Source organism: Physella acuta, unplaced genomic scaffold, assembly GCF_028476545.2.
Source record: "Physella acuta isolate Inbredline_101_S28 unplaced genomic scaffold, ASM2847654v3 ptg000133l, whole genome shotgun sequence".
NCBI classification, from domain to species: domain Eukaryota; kingdom Metazoa; phylum Mollusca; class Gastropoda; family Physidae; genus Physella; species Physella acuta.
The window spans coordinates 878,064-899,634 of record NW_026731652.1 but is presented as its reverse complement, the minus strand read 5'-3'; the positions used below and the strand labels follow the sequence as shown (position 1 = coordinate 899,634).

General features: G+C 37.0%; 2 protein-coding genes across 5 annotated transcripts; both read right to left on the bottom strand.

Moving 5' to 3' along the window:
- Window positions 1–521: 521 nt before the first annotated feature.
- LOC131935160 (uncharacterized) lies at window positions 522–16,247 on the bottom strand. 3 transcript variants are annotated; one of them, XM_059291525.1, is made up of 4 exons: window positions 16,171–16,247; window positions 4,680–4,905; window positions 2,641–2,814; window positions 522–2,293 (listed from the first exon to the last, which is right to left on the bottom strand). In XM_059291525.1, the coding sequence occupies exons 3-4, from the start codon at window positions 2,803–2,805 to the stop codon at window positions 1,619–1,621; spliced, it is 840 nt and encodes a 279-aa protein (XP_059147508.1). In that variant the 5' UTR covers window positions 2,806–2,814; window positions 4,680–4,905; window positions 16,171–16,247; the 3' UTR covers window positions 522–1,618. The 3 variants fall into 3 exon arrangements, with proteins under 3 accessions (XP_059147508.1, XP_059147509.1, XP_059147507.1); XM_059291526.1 differs by lacking the exon at window positions 16,171–16,247 and having other exon boundaries at window positions 2,641–2,805; window positions 4,680–5,082; XM_059291524.1 differs by lacking the exon at window positions 16,171–16,247 and having other exon boundaries at window positions 4,680–5,070.
- Window positions 16,248–18,217: 1,970 nt separating this feature from the next.
- Window positions 18,218–20,353, bottom strand: LOC131935159 (uncharacterized). 2 transcript variants are annotated; one of them, XR_009385906.1, is made up of 3 exons: window positions 20,165–20,353; window positions 18,734–19,521; window positions 18,218–18,609 (listed from the first exon to the last, which is right to left on the bottom strand). XR_009385906.1 is itself a non-coding variant. In XM_059291523.1 (2 exons), exons 1-2 carry the CDS (start codon window positions 20,345–20,347, stop codon window positions 18,832–18,834), a joined length of 873 nt encoding a protein of 290 aa, XP_059147506.1. In that variant the 5' UTR covers window positions 20,348–20,353; the 3' UTR covers window positions 18,681–18,831. The 2 variants fall into 2 exon arrangements, 1 of the variants encoding a protein (XP_059147506.1); XM_059291523.1 differs by lacking the exon at window positions 18,218–18,609 and having other exon boundaries at window positions 18,681–19,521.
- Window positions 20,354–21,571: the final 1,218 nt, after the last annotated feature.

The following is a 21,571-nucleotide window of genomic DNA, read 5'->3' as shown; positions in this document are numbered from 1 at the left end:
TATGTGTGTGGGCTTTAAAACAATACATTGAGTACCGTTTCAGTTAGGTTGGAAAAATTGCAAATATATTTATAAGTAGATCCTATACGTAGGTTTTTAAAAATACTCTTGTGCGATTTCAGGTAATCGGAAATGGTGCTGTTCTCTACTTACGTTTTGTCATAAACTTTGAGAAATTTTATAATTTTATATTATGGTTTAATCTGAACCTTTCGCATTTTTGTATTTTGCCGAAAAACGAGAGTTTTGTCACAAAACTGTCGTTTGCCATACCAGTCCTTACAGATAAATACTACTATACGAGAAATTTAAGAGGAGCTCACTCCCAATTTATTTTATTAAGTTCATGTGAAATATAATTGGTATTAAGAGTAGGTAATAGTGAAATAGTGAATCAAAACAGTCCTCACAGTTCAGTGATAAAAATACGAAATTCTTTGAAATCAGGTTACAACTCAAAATTAAACTGATTCTAACATTTTAAAGCCGAGAAGAAATAAAATAGAGAAAAAAATACTGGATAAAGATATAGTAACAAACATGTTTATTTTATCAACATTATTGAAAAATATTAAAAAATCAAACATTATTATTGTGTGTCGAAATTAAAATTATGTTGTAGTTATGAGCTGTAATCAACAAGATCATGGTTTTCATTGAGTTTGGCGGGAAAAAATGTTGTTCGGTGATTATGGTAGAATTTATGGTTAGTTTTAACTTGTCCTTGGATTGGTTTGCTTGTTGGCTAACAGAGTGGTTTTTCTTTATTTTCCAAATACATTCACTTCCGATGACAATGCAATGTCTAATTTTCAATCTATTCAATAAGTTAAATATAAGTTCAATCGCTAGTATAATGAACAGGAGAAATAACTAGGTTGTAAGACCAACCGATCTGTCATTGATTTTACAGGTGAATTGGTGTTCATGTTAAATATCTGACCACACATCTTAGAAAAAGTTCACAAAAGTCAGATACAACTCAAGTAGAGTGTTTTTAATTTAGGATATTAGACGGATTAAAAGCCAATTGGGTTTTTAATAGTTTGCTTTAGTCATGAGGAATGTCATCCAAAAATGTCCTGAAAAAACATTTCTAGTGCCACCAACGCTGATTTTTAATAATTTAGCTCAAGAAAGATTCTTTTCTATTATTTTTAGTGCATTAAAAACATGTTTCTGTAAGGTTTACAGTAAGGTCCAACAATGAAGAATTGATGGATAGCTTACACTGTGTTACATCACACTGTGTTACATCACACTGTGTAACTTCACACTGTGTTACTTTATGCTGTGTTACATCACACTGTGTTACATCACACTGTTACATCACACTGTGTAACATCACACTGTGTTACATCACACTGTGTTACATCACACTGTGTTACATCACACTGTGTTACATCACACTGTTACATCACACTGTGTAACATCACACTTTGTTACATCACACTGTGTTACATCACACTGTGTTACATCACACTGTGTTACATCACACTGTGTTACATCACACTGTGTTACATCACACTGTGTTACATCCCACTGTGTTACATCACACAGTTACATCCCACTGTGTTACATCACACTGTGTTACATCACACTGTGTTACATCCCACTGTTACATCACACAAAGTCTGAGAGCAAAAAGAACCGCTGCCCCAATTAGCCACACGTGCACACGCGTACAACATGCGTGGCACGGCCCCAGAATATCAGCGTACTCACACGGCATACTGTCATTCGTCTTCACGCCATTGGTCGTCATATCCGGTATGACGTAATTTGGTTTAGCGGTGACGCCAAGAACGACGTCATCGTATCCTATCGCGATATCCGAACAGCCGTAGAACTGTTCTTGGTTCCCACAGCCCACGCAACTGGTTCCATTTGGGAAAGTTCCCCAGCTGTTCCCGGCATTATACTTCCACTGTATCATGCAAGCTCTACACCGCAGCCCGGTCGGGATGCGGAGGGTGACATTAATAAACAATCGTGTCAGATAGTCGCCTTCGGGAACAGCAAACCGCGAAGCTCCTGTCGTGTTTTTGAGCACGTACTTGTCTAGACAGTCTTGGGTTATCTTAGCCATAGGGTCGTCAGAAGGACACAACCGGAACTCGACATACCCCCTGTGGTTGGCCGTGATCTCAACGACCACAAGCATGACGTCATTGACGTTGTACTTCCGGACGATGGTGCCGGTGGCGTACTTCCCCCCGGGCTCGTGTTCTAGAGGTCCCTGCCAGGGATCGCCGCAGACCCCACACTTGCCCCCGTTGTCCTCATACTGAACCTGATGGAAGAAAAAATCAAAAGTTAACGGTAAATTTCGGTTAGCCGTACCCCGTAATTTAACTACAGTTCAAGAAATAATATTAATTAATACATAATCACAAAAGCAGGCTAATAAGGACTTTGTGATAGTGGACAATTATGGGTTTCATTTGTTGTCGTCAATTATCAATTATATTTTACTTGAGTTATGTGTGGATTCTATAAATATATGGGCTAGACAATTATATTAGTCTGCAGGCTGTAATGTTGACAATCTTGCCCCCCCCCCCCTTTCACCAGTCACGTGTAGGCCTAGGTAATCTCCCCCCCCCCCAACCTTATTGAAATCTGAAGACATCAAGTTACCTTAACCCCGCCGCAGAAGAGCTGGTTGTCGTCATAGTTTGGGGGCGTGTTGAACCCCATCCTCCACATAGACGCCCTAGAAGGGGGCTCCAGCAGCCTGCCGTGGCCTTGAACTTTGTGTGCAAGCAACCACACAACAAACGTCATCACCAAAATGGCTGCCATCTTTTAACTCTACAGGACAACAGAAAAAAGGTATCATAAAAAGTCGTTAAAAGTTAAAAAATATTTCGAAACAGTTGGCCTATATATATATATATATATATATATATATATATATATATATATATATATATATATATATATATATATATGAACAACAATTTTTAATGAAAATCAGTTGTAAAAATATATAACTTCTTTAAGTTCACTTACTAAAAATTTTTCAGTAGTTTATAAATGTACAATTTTCCTTTAAGATCAAGTGCACTTAAGTAAATATTTAACGTTACAAATACTCTAAATTTATATTCGGATTTTCCCATGAAAAAAAAACTGGTTTTAAATCATCGCTGACGCATCTAACAAACAAGAAAAGATATTAGATCGTAAATCAGACTTTATGAAAATAACACAGACAACCACACCCTAAAACAGTTCATTTATAATAATATACGGGCTGTGAAAAGATTTTTTTGTTCAAATTGTATCGTAGAAAAATTTACTCTATTTATTTATACAATATCCTCCATAGTTTAGTACTATGTCTAACATAAAAAGGGTAAGGGATGATGATAAAAAGTGGGGCATTTTAAATAATTTCCTTGTTATTTTGAATTTTTAAAAAGATTTTTTAAAATTGTGAAATAAAAAAAAAATGTTAAAGCGTGATGTAACACTTTCTGAAAACCCTTCCACCGCTGTTCATAAACAGCCAGTATCACTTCAACGTCTTGAGGTCTTACGTCATTTATGAACGACCCCTAATATAGAATTTTCAGTGCACTTGTTGTTTTATAGCTTTCGACTGTGATTCACGCAGTGACCCTAAGCAAGCCTACAGTACACATGTTAGTGCGTCGTTCAACTTCCTCCTTCCGATCCAGTGGACCGTTCTCTGATTTCATCTAACAATGGAAGCTACACGAGGCAGCCTAATCAACAGGCCAGACACACGGAACTGACGTGTTGTCGAATAACTTAAGGCATAACAAATATACTTCCTGTATCGCGAGACCAATATATATATATATATATATATATATATATATATATATATATATATATATATATATATATATATATATATATATATATATATATATATATATATATATATATATATATATATATATATATATATATATATATACAGTGGTACATCGGCATATCAATGCCCCGAGATTGCAGATATTATAATGTGAGAGAGCTATAGAAAATATATACTTTTAGCAGTGTCCGTCCCTCCCCCCTCCGGAAATTTTATTCCGAACCCTACTCCCCCACTCCCCGAAAATTTTAGTTCGCACCCCCTTCCCCGGAGTAAAAAGTCTGGAAGAAACACTGACCTCCACCCTGCACTAGGCCTACACCTCCACCCTACACTAGGCCTACACCTACACCTCCACCCCGACCTCCACCCTACACTAGGCCTACACCTACACCCTACACCTCCACCCTACACTAGGCCTACACCTACACTTCCACCCCACACCTCTACCCTACACTAGGCCTACATCTCCGCCTCATCTTCCGTTAGCTCAAGTCGAATACTTAAATACCTTTATACAACCAGTTTATTTCATTATCCTTTATAACTTTATTAAACAATGTGTCATGTAAAAACACATTTTATACATGGATAAATCAGAAAAAGCATAACAAAGCTTCATTGATTTTTATATTTCTCTTCATGAATATTTAAAAATTGATGTAAGATAAGTCGTAATCATATTTGACAAAACCATCATCAAAAATTATAAAGAAATATTAAGATAAATGAACCTTTTAATGTAGTATTTGGCAAATAAGTAAATAAACATGAATTTACAAAATGTATAGGATAAAACGAGAAACATCAGAGAAACATTAGACATTACCTGCTAGTCAATAAGAAAACGCTGTCTGATTTGTTATTTCACCGTCATGGGCACAATTTGACATGGACACAATTTGACAGCGCCATAGACACACTGCGACACATCTCCACAAACCACTTTTTGTTCCGTCCCGTCTAACAAGGAATCTCTTTCTGGCCTCCGGGTAGCGCCCACTCCGGTTAGCACCCACTCCTTTCGTCTCGCTACAGTCGGTCCTATTATCTTCCTTGTGTAATATAAAACTATAGCACAACTTTGATAAGTATCGCATGGATCACGGGTATACAGCATCACGTGATATTTTAACCGGATATAAATCCATGGACCAAGTTAGTTACACAAAGAATCTATTTAATAACATTTTCTGGGAAAAAAATGCTTCTGAGACCATATTGTCCAAATGTTTCTGTAAATATTAGGTCCAAATATTTCTATAAAGTATAAATACTAGGTCCAAATATATCTGTAAAGTATAAATCTAGTTTACAATTATTTAAAACAAGTTCAAATTTCGGCTTCTCACTTACTGAGCCAATCACGTTGGTTTTATTTTTAGCAGCAGTAAAAAAACGAAGAGTTAGAGACTACACGTTTTTTTCAATACCTGCACAATCCCCTTGAGGCCAAACTATACTTTTAATGTAGTCGTCTATGTGACCATTCAGAACGTGTTTACATTCGTCAACTTTAAACATATGTGACCTACATTTAACGATTCGACTGTTCAAACATGTGTCTAAGCCATATCCCATACCAGGCTTAAGTGATACAAGTTTTAATAAATTGAGAGTCAATATGTATGGGATACAGAATATAATAACTCAAATGCAAATACAATCACAAAGGACCTAGCAAGTAACACAAACCTCTAGTCAGATAACTAAAAACCAAATTTATGGGATTTGTTTGGACGTTAGGACCGACATTGTACTTGCTAAAATATAAGTCAAACCCCTTGTAGCTAACAGTGCTGGGTCAAACCTTTTGGGCCGAAATAACAAGGCCGGACAACCAGGGTTAAACCATTCAGGGTTAAACCACATAGGCTAAAATATCAGTGGTCAAACCACCAGCGCCGAACAATCAAGTCTTAGTGTCGAAGCATCCCACACCTAATTATTTGGGTTCGAACATTCGGAGGTCAAAGCATCCCATGCCTAATTATTTGGGTTCGAACATTCGGAGGTCAAAGCATCCCACACCTAATTATTTGGGTTCGAACATTCGGAGGTCGAAGCATCCCATACCTAATTACTTGGGTTCGAACATTCAAGGGTCGAAGCTTCCCATACCTAATTATTTGGGTTCGAACATTCGGAGGTCGAAGCATCCCATACCTAATTATTTGGGTTCGAACATTCGGAGGTCGAAGCATCCCATACCTAATTATTTGGGTTCGAACATTCAAGGGTTGAAGCTTCCCATACCTAATTATTTGGGTTCGAACATTCGGAGGTCGAAGCATCCCATACCTAATTATTTGGGTTCGAACATTCGGGGGGGGGGGGGGGTCGGAGCTTTCCATACCTAATTATTTGGGTTCGAACATTCGGAGGTCGAAGCATCCCATACCTACTTATTTGGGTTCGAACATTCGGAGGTCGAAGCATCCCATACCTAATTATTTGGGTTCGAACATTCAAGGGTCGAAGCTTCCCATACCTAATTATTTGGGTTCGAACATTCGGAGGTCGAACCACCCAGGCCCGATCCTCCGCGTGTTAAAACGACAAGGGTTTAATATGTAACCTGAACTGCTAACCAGAAAACGGTTCCCAAAACATTCTTGAGTTTTACCTACACAATTACTGGCACCGTGTTATTGCGTTATAAGGGCAGCATGTACCAGCCCACACACCAATGTAGCCTAACACACACACCAATGTAGCCTAACCCACACACCAGACAATATAGCCTAACCCACACACCAGACAATGTAGCCTAACCCACACACCAGACAATGTAGCCTAACCCACACCTGACAATATAGCCTAACCCACACACCAATGTAGCCTAACACACACACCAATGTAGCCTAACCCACACACCAGACAATATAGCCTAACCCACACACCAGACAATGTAGCCTAACCCACACACCAGACAATGTAGCCTAACCCACACACCAGACAATGTAGCCTAACCCACACACCAGACAATGTAGCCTAACCCACACACCAGACAATGTAGCCTAACCCACACACCAGACAATGTAGCCTAACCCACACACCAGACAATGTAGCCTAACACACACACCAGACAATGTAGCCTAACCCACACACCAGACAATATAGCCTAACCCACACACCAGACAATATAGCCTAATCCACACACCAGACAATGTAGCCTAACCCACACACCAGACAATGTAGCCTAACCCACACACCAGACAATGTAGCCTAACCCACACACCAATGTAGCCTAACCCACACACCAATGTAGCCTAACCCACACACCAATGTAGCCTAACCCACACACCAGACAATGTAGCCTAACCCACACACCAGACAATGTAGCCTAACCCACACACCAGACAATATAGCCTAACCCACACACCAGACAATGTAGCCTAACCCACACACCAGACAATGTAGCCTAACCCACACACCAGACAATGTAGCCTAACCCACACACCAGACAATGTAGCCTAACCCACACACCAGACAATGTAGCCTAACCCACACACCAATGTAGCCTAACCCACACACCAATGTAGCCTAACACACACACCAGACAATGTAGCCTAACCCACACACCAAACAATGTAGCCTAACCCACACACCAGACAATGTAGCCTAACCCACACACCAGACAATGTAGCCTAACCCACACACCAGACAATGTAGCCTATCCCACACACCAGACAATGTAGCCTAACCCACACCAGACAATGTAGCCTAACCCACACACCAGACAATGTAGCCTAACCCACACACCAGACAATGTAGCCTAACCCACACACCAGACAATGTAGCCTAACCCACACACCAGACAATGTAGCCTAACCCACACACCAGACAATGTAGCCTAACCCACACACCAGACAATGTAGCCTAACCCACACACCAGACAATATAGCCTTACCCACACACCAGACAATGTAGCCTAACCCACACACCAGACAATATAGCCTTACCCACACACTACCTTTGGACTATAGCACACGTAGTACCAAACCAATACAATTATGGACTTGGTATACCGATGTTGGCTGTACATTTCTTAAGATAAATTCTTGGTTGGCTTCGTCTGTCAATAAATGGCCATAAAAATATTTTATTATCATTAGGCCGTGTTCGTCGTAAAAAATCTGGTTAGCCCATCTACACCACCTGCAGTGATGCATTTTCGTAAAGGTGACAGTAGGGTCGAAATTGTCGGTTGATAAAATAAACACACGTTTTACAGTATTTACACTGATTTACGTCCCCTAAAATGCTATTAAGTAATCTCCCCTGCTTATCTTTCCTTGAAGTGCTTGTTTTCTCACACAAGAAAGGGAAGCAAGAAGCGTAAAATCAGTCATAGACGAATTAATTAATATAGAAAAGAATATAGTAAAAAATTATATATGTATATAAATAAACATACATACATACTTAAGTAAATATATATATATATATATATATATATATATATATATATATATATATATATATATATATATATATATATATATATATACTGCTATATATCTTGAGTAGTGGGGGGGGGGGGGGGCGCATATTGTTAGTTTGCTCTAAGCGTCGCAATGTGTCACCTTGCCTCTGCCAAAAATCAAGTAGCGCCATTGTGACCTCATGTTGTCAGAGATCAGGCTGTAAACACAGTTCTCTCCCTCTACCATTTCATGTTTACCACTGCTGTGTCGTAACACATGTAGCAACACGTCCTTACCCTCCCCGCCCATCATAGTAGTTCCACAGACCAGTTAACGCGCAGGGGCGTAGCGACCCATCCTGACGCCCTGGGGCGAACTTTTAATTCGACGCTCCCTTCCCTCTCTGGATTCGCAGCTTTGGTTCTATAAATATTAAATTTCTGAATTATTTTCATGCTTAAGTTTTATTTGTAAATTTTTTCTACGTCTCCTTTGATGTCCAAATCTAGTTTGCCCTGAAAGTGCCATCTCCCTTTATTTACTGTTATATAGGAATATACCAGAACATTTAAGGGAGATCATTCCCGCTTAATCTATTAATTTTTAAATACATTAACCTTTAAACATAATAGAAACGAACCGAGATAAGAATTGGGTATCTAATAAACGCAAACAGTGTAAGTTTAGTAGAGCTGACGATTAGTGCTTTCTAACAGAAATATTGATTACCTTTTTAAGAAATCGGAAATAGCGAAAAGCACTACTCCTAGCGATCGGGTACAGAGTTTCTTTCAGAAATCTCTACCCCCCCCCTCCCCAATGAAACGGAATTTATATAGAAAATATATACTTTTAACCGCGACCCCCCCCCCCCCCCCCCCTCCCACCGGAGAAAAAATTCTGGAAGAATTGTATCCATTGTAATTTTTTTTTTTTTTTTTACTTATGAATGAAATTTCGTCGTTCTCAAGTTATCGTGTTCCCGCTGATATAAAATAAAGATTTATTTCAGATTACCGAAAATCGTTCAAAAGTTAAACAGAAACATGCGCATTAATCTAATACTTGTATGTGAAATTTCGTCTACCTGACTTTCATGGTAATTAAGTTATCGGCGTTTAAGAGACCGGAAGAAGAGTGCTCCCACTTCCGATTACCGAAAATTGTTCAAAAGTTCATAGAAAACTACAAAATTTATACATGAAATTAAATCAACGTGACTCAAATGGTTCTCAAGTAATCGTGTTTACAGACACACACACACACAGACACACAAACACACAGACACGCAGACACACAGACACACAAACACACACACTCAGACACACAAACACACACACAGACACACAGACGGACTTGTAAAAATACTTGGCTTTTCGGCTTAAAGATTTCACACCATCCCGCGCAATCTTTACTTGTCACATGAGTGTATGGATCGATGTGATTCTATGTTGCTGAATGTCCTATAATCATTCTAGTAATCATTATTTTAAAATAAATCAATGTTTCAAAAGTTAAAAGATTTAATTGCAACAATTACAGTTTAATGTTAAAGTTTATGTCTTATTTCTAGTAAAATAAAAAAAAGAACTACTAGTTTTACTTTAAGAACACATTAATTATTTGGCTATATTTCGGCTTCTAAGACAATATTTGTCTTACATCTAAGTTGCTAAATCATAGATTTCTTTTAAATTACAATTGAATACTTCAGTTACTCAATTATCTAGAGACTTGAAAATTCAAGTCGAAATAAATAAATACACTCTCAAGAAAGCCGTCAATAAAAGAGGCACATACCAGTTTAGGAATTGGTGTCCGTTATAATTTAGCAGTAGACCTCAATAAAGGTCAATAAAGTAACCAAAATTGAAAGTGGCAGAAAGAACAGGCCTACACGTAGAAAGGGGACTGCCACTAAGCATGCACAATTCGTAAGGGATCTTGTCATAGAAATTGCTGGATTTTCTTCACCCTATGTAAGAAGATGTCAAGAGTTGCTGAAGATTTCCAAAGATAGGCGTGCTTTTAAGTTTTGCAAAAAGAGGTTGGGTACCCATGTTAGAGGTAAAAAGAGGTTGGGTACCCATGTTAGAGGCAAAAAGAAGAGAGAAGAAATGCAAGTCACTCTCCAGAAAATGAAGAGAGCCTAATAACAGCAACATGCAAAATAATTTAGTTCAATTTAAATAAAATTAATAAAACAAAAGAAATAAATAAATACAGAATTATGTGGTAATGAGCGAGGGTATTGCTTATATCCACCGACGTTAGGAGATATACGCAACGAGCTTATATCCCCCTCACATCGTGACGTTATATTTAGATTCATTTAACAGCATAGTGTTTCAAATTTTTTTTTTCGATATGTTGTTTTCGCTTAGGGGCTAGGCTCAACCGTTAGGGATAGCCTAACTTAATAATAATTATAATAATAATAATTAGTAAGATATAACTGAATTAATGAAATAAGTGTCTTATGATGTATAGATCTACCATACATTTTATGTAGAAGTGGTTTTGTTCTTCGTTAGATTACTTTGTCATACTGATGGGACGGGGTGGCCGAGCGGTAGAGAGCTGGACTGCCACCCCGTAAGTCTCGAGGTTCAAATCAGTAGACCGTCCCTGAGTCCACCCAACTCTGATGGGTACCTAACTCACGTTAGGGTAAGTAAAGGCGGCTGGGCATAGTGCTGACCACACTATCTCTTCATATGCCGAGGTCACGAAAACAAATGAACTCTACTTCACTTGCCCTATAGACCGTCAGGTTTGAAAGGGAACTTTACTTACTTTTACTGAAGAGGTATATATACTGTAGGATATATATATATATATATATATATATATATATATATATATATATATATATATATATATATATATATATATATATATATATAATGTATCCGGATTTGAGAGAATCTAAGCACGTTGACGAAATAAGCACTACAACAATAGAGTATATCACATTTATAAGTAGCTGTTAGTTTTTCCAGCAACCACGTCAGAAAATGCAGTTAAGATTGATTTCCTGCCAGCACTGTTATTAACGTCTGTATTAAATTATAAATGCGATTACTTGTAGAGTTAGATTTAAGGTAAGCTTTATGTAGAAAATAAAGGTAACGATCCACTAGTAACTAAAATAGTGTTAAATAATTATTTTAAAAATTACATAATAACGATCCTTTAATGTAACCAAAAATAATAAATAAAAACTAAACAGTACTTTCTTTAATAAAAGCTTTGGTCGCTAAATTATGTAAAAGATCTCATGAGCGACCAAAGCCTTGGAATAGGGGTAAATAGGGTGGGGGAGTTACAGTGGGTTGTGTTGTGGCGGTTAATTGTTTTACCTTCATATTAGATAATTGTCTATTTAATTGAATGAATTCGTGAAAAATGAACGAACTACAGGAAACAAACGAACTGGAATCCAACGGACACAACAAATTGAAGACTCGAATTTCGCAGAAGTGCTGCACCATCACGCTTATAACCGACAACCCCAGAAGGCTGCGTGGACTTAACTACATGAAAATTGTAGTATTAAGGAGTTGTTATGAAACAAGAAAATAACACGCATCGCTTTCCTACACCTTACTTGTTTTATAGTAAAAATGTTAATTCGGTGATTTTAAATATATATATATATTCTTAGTTCTTAAAATTTCTGCCGTATATCTACTAACACCGACCGTATGTTATACTACTATATTACTGATCAGACAGCTACAAAAGAATTCGTGATATTTATTTCCCTTTAATACAATGTGTGCAGGCAATATACAATGCAGTCAAATAAATGTATGTAAACTCTACCAATGAAGTTGAGAGAAAAGTAAAGTAAAACCACAAAGAACTTGTTGCGTCTTTAATCAACAATGGGTGACAAAAATTTGCAGTATGCGCCAATACAATTGTTTTATTTTCTAAGAGTCAAAAGATTTATCTTCTTACCACTTATGGTTTAAATTCTTCCAATATATGTTGGCAAAAAAATACCGCCCCTCCCCCATCTTGGAAAATGTTGGTGAGCGGTTTTAACCGGTCAAAGAATATTTATTTGACCCTTACACATCCAAGGTAGAAAACGTTTAAATCAGTATGTCATGTATTGTAGGCGTTATTTACTCAAATTTGACTGTGTATAATTCGATACTGCAGCTTAAAATGAGCTTAAAAAGACTCTACCCATTTTGGCGTCCCCTAGGGTCGGAGCCCGAGGCGACCTACCCGCCCCACTTTAGCTACGCCACTGCAGACACTACAGTAAATCTGTCAACATTTCAAGTTTGTAATCGCCGCAGGCCTAGCCAGTAGCAAAAAAAACAAAACAACCTGGGGTGCACTTAACAGCTGTAAACAATATCACGTGATATTGCGTCGTGACCTTGTTTTCCAACGTAGGCACTAGCCGTCTACACACTAAGGTTGACACAAAACTTTGTGAGACATTATAGCTAAATCTATTTTTGTTCGCCGTGTTTTGTCTTGTGGCCAGAGGCGTATCCAGGTTTTCGTTGTAGGGGGAGCGAAAAGAGCAAAAAAAGGCGCCGAATTTTTAACACGTTCTATATACGTGTATTATATATATATATATATATATATATATATATATATATATATATATATATATATATATATATATATATATATATATATAATTACTAGCTGTATGTCATTACTTCGCTATGATGTAAAATAAATTGAAAGTACCACACTGAAGAAATAAGAAAAAACACACAATGTAGGCCGACAAAACAAAAATTGTATCAATCTAAACAAACAAAAAATATACACACACTACAACCAAAAACAATGAACGTAACACAATCTGTTTTGTAATTCTTGTAAAAAAAATTCTTACATAATAGTTCCTGGGAAATTATTTAAGACAAGTGAAATAGGGGAAATAATCACTCTCTTAATATAAATATGTATATATCTACACATTTAATTATCAATGTCAAAACAAATAAATAATTACTTTAGAATATAATGAAATTGTTTTACACTATTCGTGTTTACAAAATGTTTTTGTCTATAATCAGAATTTAATATATCGTCCTTATAAATGCTAAAGTATTACAGCATAATGAAACTTTTTAAAATCAGAGTTGGTATAAAACCACGCTTTTCGTTATAATAGAAAAACACTCGGAATTACAGTCTACATTTAACTAAATATCGGTCTTTTAGTTCAGATCATATTTTTTTAATTAACTACTGCTTCTTTGTGTTCTTATAAGATAATTTTTAACAAAGTGATAGGTATGGGTTAGATCACTGTATTGATCACACACCTTTTTTACTGGTAATTGCAAAAACAATATTCACAGAGTTTTACGTTTAAAAAGCTAATTTTCTGGCGGCATGGTACTTTCGTACATCATTACGCGTTTTTCTACATCTACTTAACAGATCAGTTCGGGTGGGTTGGGGGGGGGGGGGGGTTCAACTTCATTCACCACTGTCTGGTCACTTTAGGTCAATTATCCAACCTAGTGACATACCTAGGTGTGACATTAATGTCGCTCAACACAATTGTAGTGGTTAGGTGTGTGTGTATGGGGATGGGGGAGATAACCAACTCAGAGTGAACATAGCGTCAGTTTTTAGATGACTGTTCTAAACATACATATATATTACACAAATATATATATTACACAAATATATATTACAGAAATAGATTTAAATAAGTAGCAGTGGTATTATGACAATATTTTTTTTACAGAGGAATCCATGGGGGATGGGGGTTGTAACTGTTTTATATAATTTGTAATCGTAATCACTGTCGCCCAAACTGTAAGAATACTACTACTTCATCGTGATGACGTTGTTGGCCTTGTCAAAATTTCCCCACCACTTCGCAGTTTGCTCATAAGTAAATTTAAATAGAGGTGCCACATCAGTTGTATTTGTTTCTGTATTGTAATTTTTTTTTAATTAATCACACGATTCAAACTGTATATATAAACTAATTATGTGTGAAGTTATATGTATAACATTTTCTAATTCAATTATTCGTAAGCAAATACATTATACAGTTGCCTTAAAGTTAACACCCCTCTTGCCAAGTGGTACTACCCGTAGAGGTATTTTAAACATTGCAATGCATCGTAATGGTTATTTTTAGAATGGCAAACTGATGCAGCTGTTAATACGTGTTGTAAACGTAGACACTCCTAGACTAGTACAATAATGCTTAATTGCTGCATGAAAAGAAATCTTGTGATTTACATAGATGTGCCAACCAAAAATATTTTTTTAACAAATATCATTGTTTAAAACTTTGAGTTTAAAAAGTTTCAAAAAGGCGCCACTTTGCTGAAAATGGCCAGAGGGGGAGCGGCCGCTCCCCCTGCTCCCCACCTGCGTACGCTACTGCTTGTGGCTGTTGATACATTCCATATTAGCTCGCCCACCCGTGAATGTTATTATAAGCTTTTATTTAGTTCACGATGGCAGTTTGTTGTTGTTTGTGTTTTGCTTTCTTTGTTTGTGGGTTTATGACAAATCCTGGAATCAAATTGCGACCCACTTGTAATGCATTGGTTCAGTTTCAAATCTCCAGATAGATCCGTAACCGATAACAATGCAAGAATATCTATTTTTAAATCTAATTATATGTTACATTAGTTATTTAAAATAATTAAATTAGAGTTATTAGAAGAAAAGTTCCCTTTTCAAACCTGACAATCCATGGTGCAAGTCAAGTAGAGTTTCAATAGTTTCATGTTTCTGTGACCTTAGCTTATGAAGGGATAGTGTGGTCAGCATTATGCCTAAGTAGGGTCATTAATAAATTAAATATCAAGATGGGAGATAACAAGATGGGAGATAAGAAGATGGGAGATAACTAGATGGGAGATAACACGATGGGAGATAACAAGAGGGGAGATAACAAGATGGGAGATAAGGGAGATAACAAGATGGGAGATAACAAGATGGGAGATAACAAGATGGGAGATAACAAGATGGAAGATAATAAGATGGGAGATAAGGGAGATAACAAGATGGGAGATAACAAGATGGGAGATAAGGGAGATAACAAGATGGGAGATAACAAGATGGGAGATAAGGGAGATAACAAGAAGGGAGATAACAAGATGGGAGATAACAAGAAGTTACAAGATGACGCCATTGAACTGTTGGTCACGGTTGGTTGTTTTTTTTTCCTGAGAACCGATCGTACACTAAAAAGAGGCAAAATATTTTCTTATAGAGAGCGCCAGCTACTGATCGGTTTAAAAGCAATTTTTAATCGCATGTATTGTTGTTTTTTATTAAACAAAAAAAAAAAGAATAAACGTTAATACATTATCCTTCTCATTGTTTTTAAGGAGGTCATCCATCAATGACGCCGTTTTTCTTATATCTGTTTTATTTTCTACTTTTTACTAATTGTAAATTTTAAAAATTAGAATAGTAAGTCGATACTTAATTGCATACAAACAATTAACAACTAAACATACGTTTTAAACCGGACCAGCAGCTAACATTTCCTAAAAGACAATTATCTACTACTAATTAACGTTTAACTCTCAAATTTAAAACATAAGTGATGATCGAGTGATCGCTAGAACAATCCTGTTATCTCCCATTTCGATACTACAAACTGCCATCTTTATAATAATTTGTAATAACTAATTTAATACCTGAATGAGATCGCTGCATTCGAAGTGGGTCAAAATAAGTAACACGATTCGCCAAAAACACACGTAAGAACAGACATGCAGTGTGAACTAAATAAATTATTAAGCGACTGAGCGTGGATTTAACAATACTATTCTTTCATATGCCGAGGTTCAGGTGAACTCTACTTCATCATGTTGAACGGCTGAATAACGATTTATTAAACGACAAATTTATCGAACATACCTGTGTATTCGGCTCTCATTCGGGTCTTGACACATGTACAAAGACTTGTATTGTAGTGTATCAAGACGTCAAGAGATAGACAATGACAAACTTCATGATGTCTAATGGACAATGACTAACTTTATGATCTAGTTTGGTTCAAAGTGCGCCACTCACTTCTATGTGAGACATGCACTTGAGGTGTAGTATATTCTAAGTTAGCCTAGTATTGTGTGTAAGTGTATTGTGTGTATATGTTATTCGTATATATATATGTGATAGGTGTGTATATGTTGTATGTATGAGTTCCGTGTATCTATACATAGCTCATATGTATGTTCTATATGCGTGCGCTTATCAGTTAACTCCAAAACCGCAATAAAATAGTCAGCTAAAATTGATTTAAAAAATACAAAAAACTTTGAAATTAAAACGAACAACAACAACCATATGTTTTAGCGTTTTATTCATGATCACAAAACATATCTAATCATTTGTTCAGTGAGAAAAACAATGGAATGGGAAACTGGAAGAAACAAAAAGAAGAAACCAGTTCTTCTAAATAGCCCAACCGTGTGCGGTGTGTACATTTCTTTTCAGAGGTACCCGATTTAGCTGAGTTAACCAAGGGGGCTCTCATAAAAATAATGTCATCGATGAATTATGAAATTCCCAACCCCTTCCTCCCCCCCCCCCCCCCAATCCGATCAGCTTTACTCATCACACACATGTAGTATTACGTCACAGCCGACTCTAACTAAACTCTGACTCAATACAAACTCGCTAAATCACACTTCGAGATAATGTAGATATAATTTAACGTTTTAGTATGGCTTTGTAACGTGTAGTTGATAGTTGCGCTGTCGATAGTTTTCACCGCTTGAGATGTGTACCATACAATCTCTCTCAAAACATGACACCATCGCTAGTTTTACAGTCACAACAACACCATACAAAATCACCTCGTCATATGACACCATTTATTTAAAACCTTTGAGTTCTGTATAATTACTCTCTACATTTAGTGATAGTAATTAGCCTTGAAGTTTTGACATCAAGGCCGCACACAAGGTCAAGATGTTGTTGTGACCACAGACCAGTCGGTCAAGCCCGTAGGCGACCAGTATTCCCCCCTTCTCCCCCCCCCCCCTTCCCCCACTGTTGATGTTGATTACCTGTGATTTGGCAAGCTGGATGTGTCAACGTTTGTCTAAAGGCTGGGAGAATGTCGGACTGACGCACGACGCCGTGGACGCAATGTTTGAGAGACTTGAGTCGATTGGTTACAGACAGCGTGTTGAGAAACATCTGGTTGTTACTATTTAGGTTTGTCTTTGGTAGCTTGTACACACTGGTTGTTGTGTACACAACTTGTGGGCTGTCTTAGCCAAACACACAAACATTGGGCATCTCCCCCCCCTCCCATCAATTTTAATCTACCTGCAACCCACCAATAATCCAGCCATATGTAGGGTCGTAAATTAATGACGTCACACTCGTCAGGAGTAGTCAAACTTATGTGATTTTTATATTAAAAAAAAAATCTTTTAACTTTCATTTAATATACTCATACTTTTTGTTTATGTAAAATGTAATCAAATTAATTGACGTACCTTGACTTAGCACATCTGAATAAAATTTGCAAAAAGAAATAACTGTTTCATGGTGGGAAAACTGCGCTTTTTGGGGAGGAGGGAAATGGGGGTGGGTGGCAGGACGAAGTGCAGCGTCATTTTAGAGGTGTAAGATTTTTATTAATAGGGTGGGTAGACGTAATCAAAATTTGGAAAAAAGGGGCGTGTTTATAGACGAGACCAGCAGATCTAATTAACTCCTCAATATTTTATACAGCATGAATGTCTTGAAGCTTTACAGAGTAACTAATCAAGGAATATTTACAATCACACATCGAGAAGCTAATTCATCCCATAACTATCACGTTTTAAATTAACTTCCAACTATTAGCAATCACGTTTTTTATATGAGCTTTCAATAGCTTCTACTCACTGACAATCATGCATTTACAATACTTTTATCAACTAACAATCAAGTTTACACACATACTCTCATCCGCTCTAACCCTACATGGTTCTATCACAGACATACTGGACCTGTATGCAGAAGGTTGAAACAATTCTCATTGACAAAGGCTGGTATTTACAGTAGAAGTCTGATATGGCATTCTAATTTAAAAGTTTTTTTTTAAAACAAATATATCCCTTGTCAATGTAAGCAAATACTGAACATTTCACACAATTTGTGCAATGAGACAAATAGGCATACATGAAAATATCAGTGGAATCGTCCAGTTCGGCAGAAATATAGAAGCACCTATACATCGTAAGTGTTCATCGTAGAATCAATGATAAATCATAAATCGGAATTCGTTTTAGAATTCTGGTTAATGCCAAGCGTTGTGTTATAAAATATGGCACTTTTTATGGAACACTGTCAGAAAACCTGGCGATGTTCTGGTTTTTATCAGAGAAATCTGGCAATGTTTTTTCTTATTTGTCAGAGAAATCTGGTAATGTTTTTCTTATTTGTCAGAAAAATCTGGCAATGTTTTTATTCGTCAGAAAACCTGGCAATGTTCTAGTTTTTTGTCAGAGAAATTTGGCAATGTTTTTGTTATTTGTCAGAAAACCTGGCACAGTCCTAGTGCGACTCACGATGTGAACTTTAAGACGTGAGAATGGTCCACACCGTGACGACATACGTGAGCAGACATGCCAGCAGACGATACGAGATGCCAGACCTGGCATGCAAGTCCGGGCTGGAGTTCTTTGTGCCGTTCTTGAAGTGGACCACCCCGATGTGCCACTCAATGTCCGTCTCCTCCTGGAAGTACCACGGGTGCTTGACCGCAGGCTTGCCCAGTACGACGTCATCGTGCCCTATAGCGATGTCCGCGCAGCCGTAGAACTGCTCCTGGTCCCCGCATCCGATACAGCTGACGCCGTTCTTGTCCGTTCCCCAGCTGTTTCCGGCGTTGTACTTCCACTGCAGCATGCACGCCTTGCACCGGAGGTTCTTCGGTGGGAGGAGGTACAGCTCGTAGGTTTGCTGAGAGTAGTACTCACCCTCCGGCACCTGGTACCGCACCTTGCCAGTGGTGACCACGGTCATCGGGTGCTTCCTCAGGCAGGTTTCTGTGATCTTCTGGAACGGGTTGTCGGTGGGGCAGATGTGGAACTCGAAGTAGCCCTTGTGGTTGGCGGTCAGCTCGATCTTAACCTTGATGGGCTCGCCCACCTCGTACTTTCTCACGATGATCCCGTTGGCGTAGATGCCCCCCGCCTCGTGCTCCCGGCGGCCGTTCCAGGGGTCGCCACAGACCCCACACTTGCCGTTGTTCTGGCCGTACTGGATCTGGCGGGAGATAAGCATGGATGAATGTCGTGTTGTTGTTGTCATGTTGTTGATGTCCAGTTGTTGATGTCGTGTTGATGTCGTGTTGTTGATGTCCTGTTGTTGATGTCGTGTTGTTGATGTCGTGTTGTGCACATTGTGATGTTACTGTATGTCGTCATGTTAATAAGTTATTAGTAATTGCTGTGAATTACATGATCTAGTCTTGCTTCTGATATTATTCCATGTCGTATAGTTGAAATAAAATACTGCAGTAATTCAGTTTGATTGTGTAAACTAAAGCAGATAGTTACGAACTTGTAAGCATAGCATTTTTTAAATTGATTAGAGATATAAAGCGAACCTTTATAAATTCCGTGTAACAATTTATATCTGTTCGTCATCAACGGACAAAACAGGAGTACAAGAAAAACACCGACACTATATAACTCGACTAGAACCAACTAATATCCAACCATAAACAAACAACAGCTCACACTCAATAGCAAACAAACAGCAAAACACATACAACAACACACGTACAACAACACACATACAACAACACACGTACAACAACAAAGTACAACATCACACATACAACAACAATCGTACAAAAACACACATACAACAACACACAGACAACAGCACCAGTGTGTGTACTTACCCCCACACCCCCACAGAACAGCTGATTGTCGTCATAATTTGGGGGCGTGTCATACCCCAGACGCCACATCGAGGCTCGGGACGGGGGCTCAATCAGCCGACCGTGACCGCTGACGTCATGAAAGATGACCAGCACAATTATCAGAACTCTGGCCAAAGTTGAGGTTTGCAAGTGACCACTCATATTTAGCTCTGAAAAAAATAAAGTAATTATAGATGTTGATCTTGTAACTTTTACACATTTATACAACTCGATCTTGTAATTTTCACACACATTGTAAATACAGGATGATGTGAACACCACCCGAGACATTAGATGTGACTTTAGTATAACATGACAACAAAGTGCAAGATTTAGCTCCCGTTTCAAATTGCTCCAAAGGCTTCTTAAACTAAGATCACTAACAGATATACCACGCACTTCATAACCCGCAATCTCCACCCCCCTCCCCTCGTCTTAGTTTTAGGAGGAAAACATCAAGATTGTATTTATTGTTTCCAATCTGAGCAGTTCGCCCTCCCCTGGGGTGGGGGGGGGGTAGTCGATTAGTGCTGGGGTTGTACGAAAATGTAAACAAATGTATAATATAAAAATACACACACATATACACACATAAAACACACATAAAACACACACACACACATATATATATATATATATATATATATATATATATATATATATATATATATATATATATATATATATATATATATATATATACACACACTTATTTACACACATACACACACACCCACACACACACATATATATATATACATATATATATATATATATATATATATATATATATATATATATATATATATATATATATATATATATATATATATATATATATATATATATATATATATATATATATATATATATATATATATATATATATATATATATATATATATATATATATATATATATATATTTAAGTATGTATATAATTGTAGTACACTATAATCTATATAATGCATGCATTACATCTTTGTTTAATAAATACGATAGAAGAGTACAATGTAAAAACAAATACAAAAATCTTTATTATAATAAGCTTTTAAATGCAGTGGAAAATAAGAAAATGAAACAAATTTGTTTTCTTTAGAAATACAGATATATAAGTAAATATTTAAGTATTTTATTGTAGTACTCAATAATAAATATAATAATGTATACCATCTTGATTTAATAAGCCAAGCACATTGCATTGCAGAAAAGGTGGAATCGTTGTATGCCAGATATTAAATTTAGTTACTTCCCATGTATAAAAGCTTGAAAACCAGCGAAGATAATCTACAACTATGTGCCCAAAAGTCTATAAAAATACAAATAAATTTAAGGGCAAGAAAATAACGATCATTGTTTGTAATATATAACAAAGATGTATTAAAA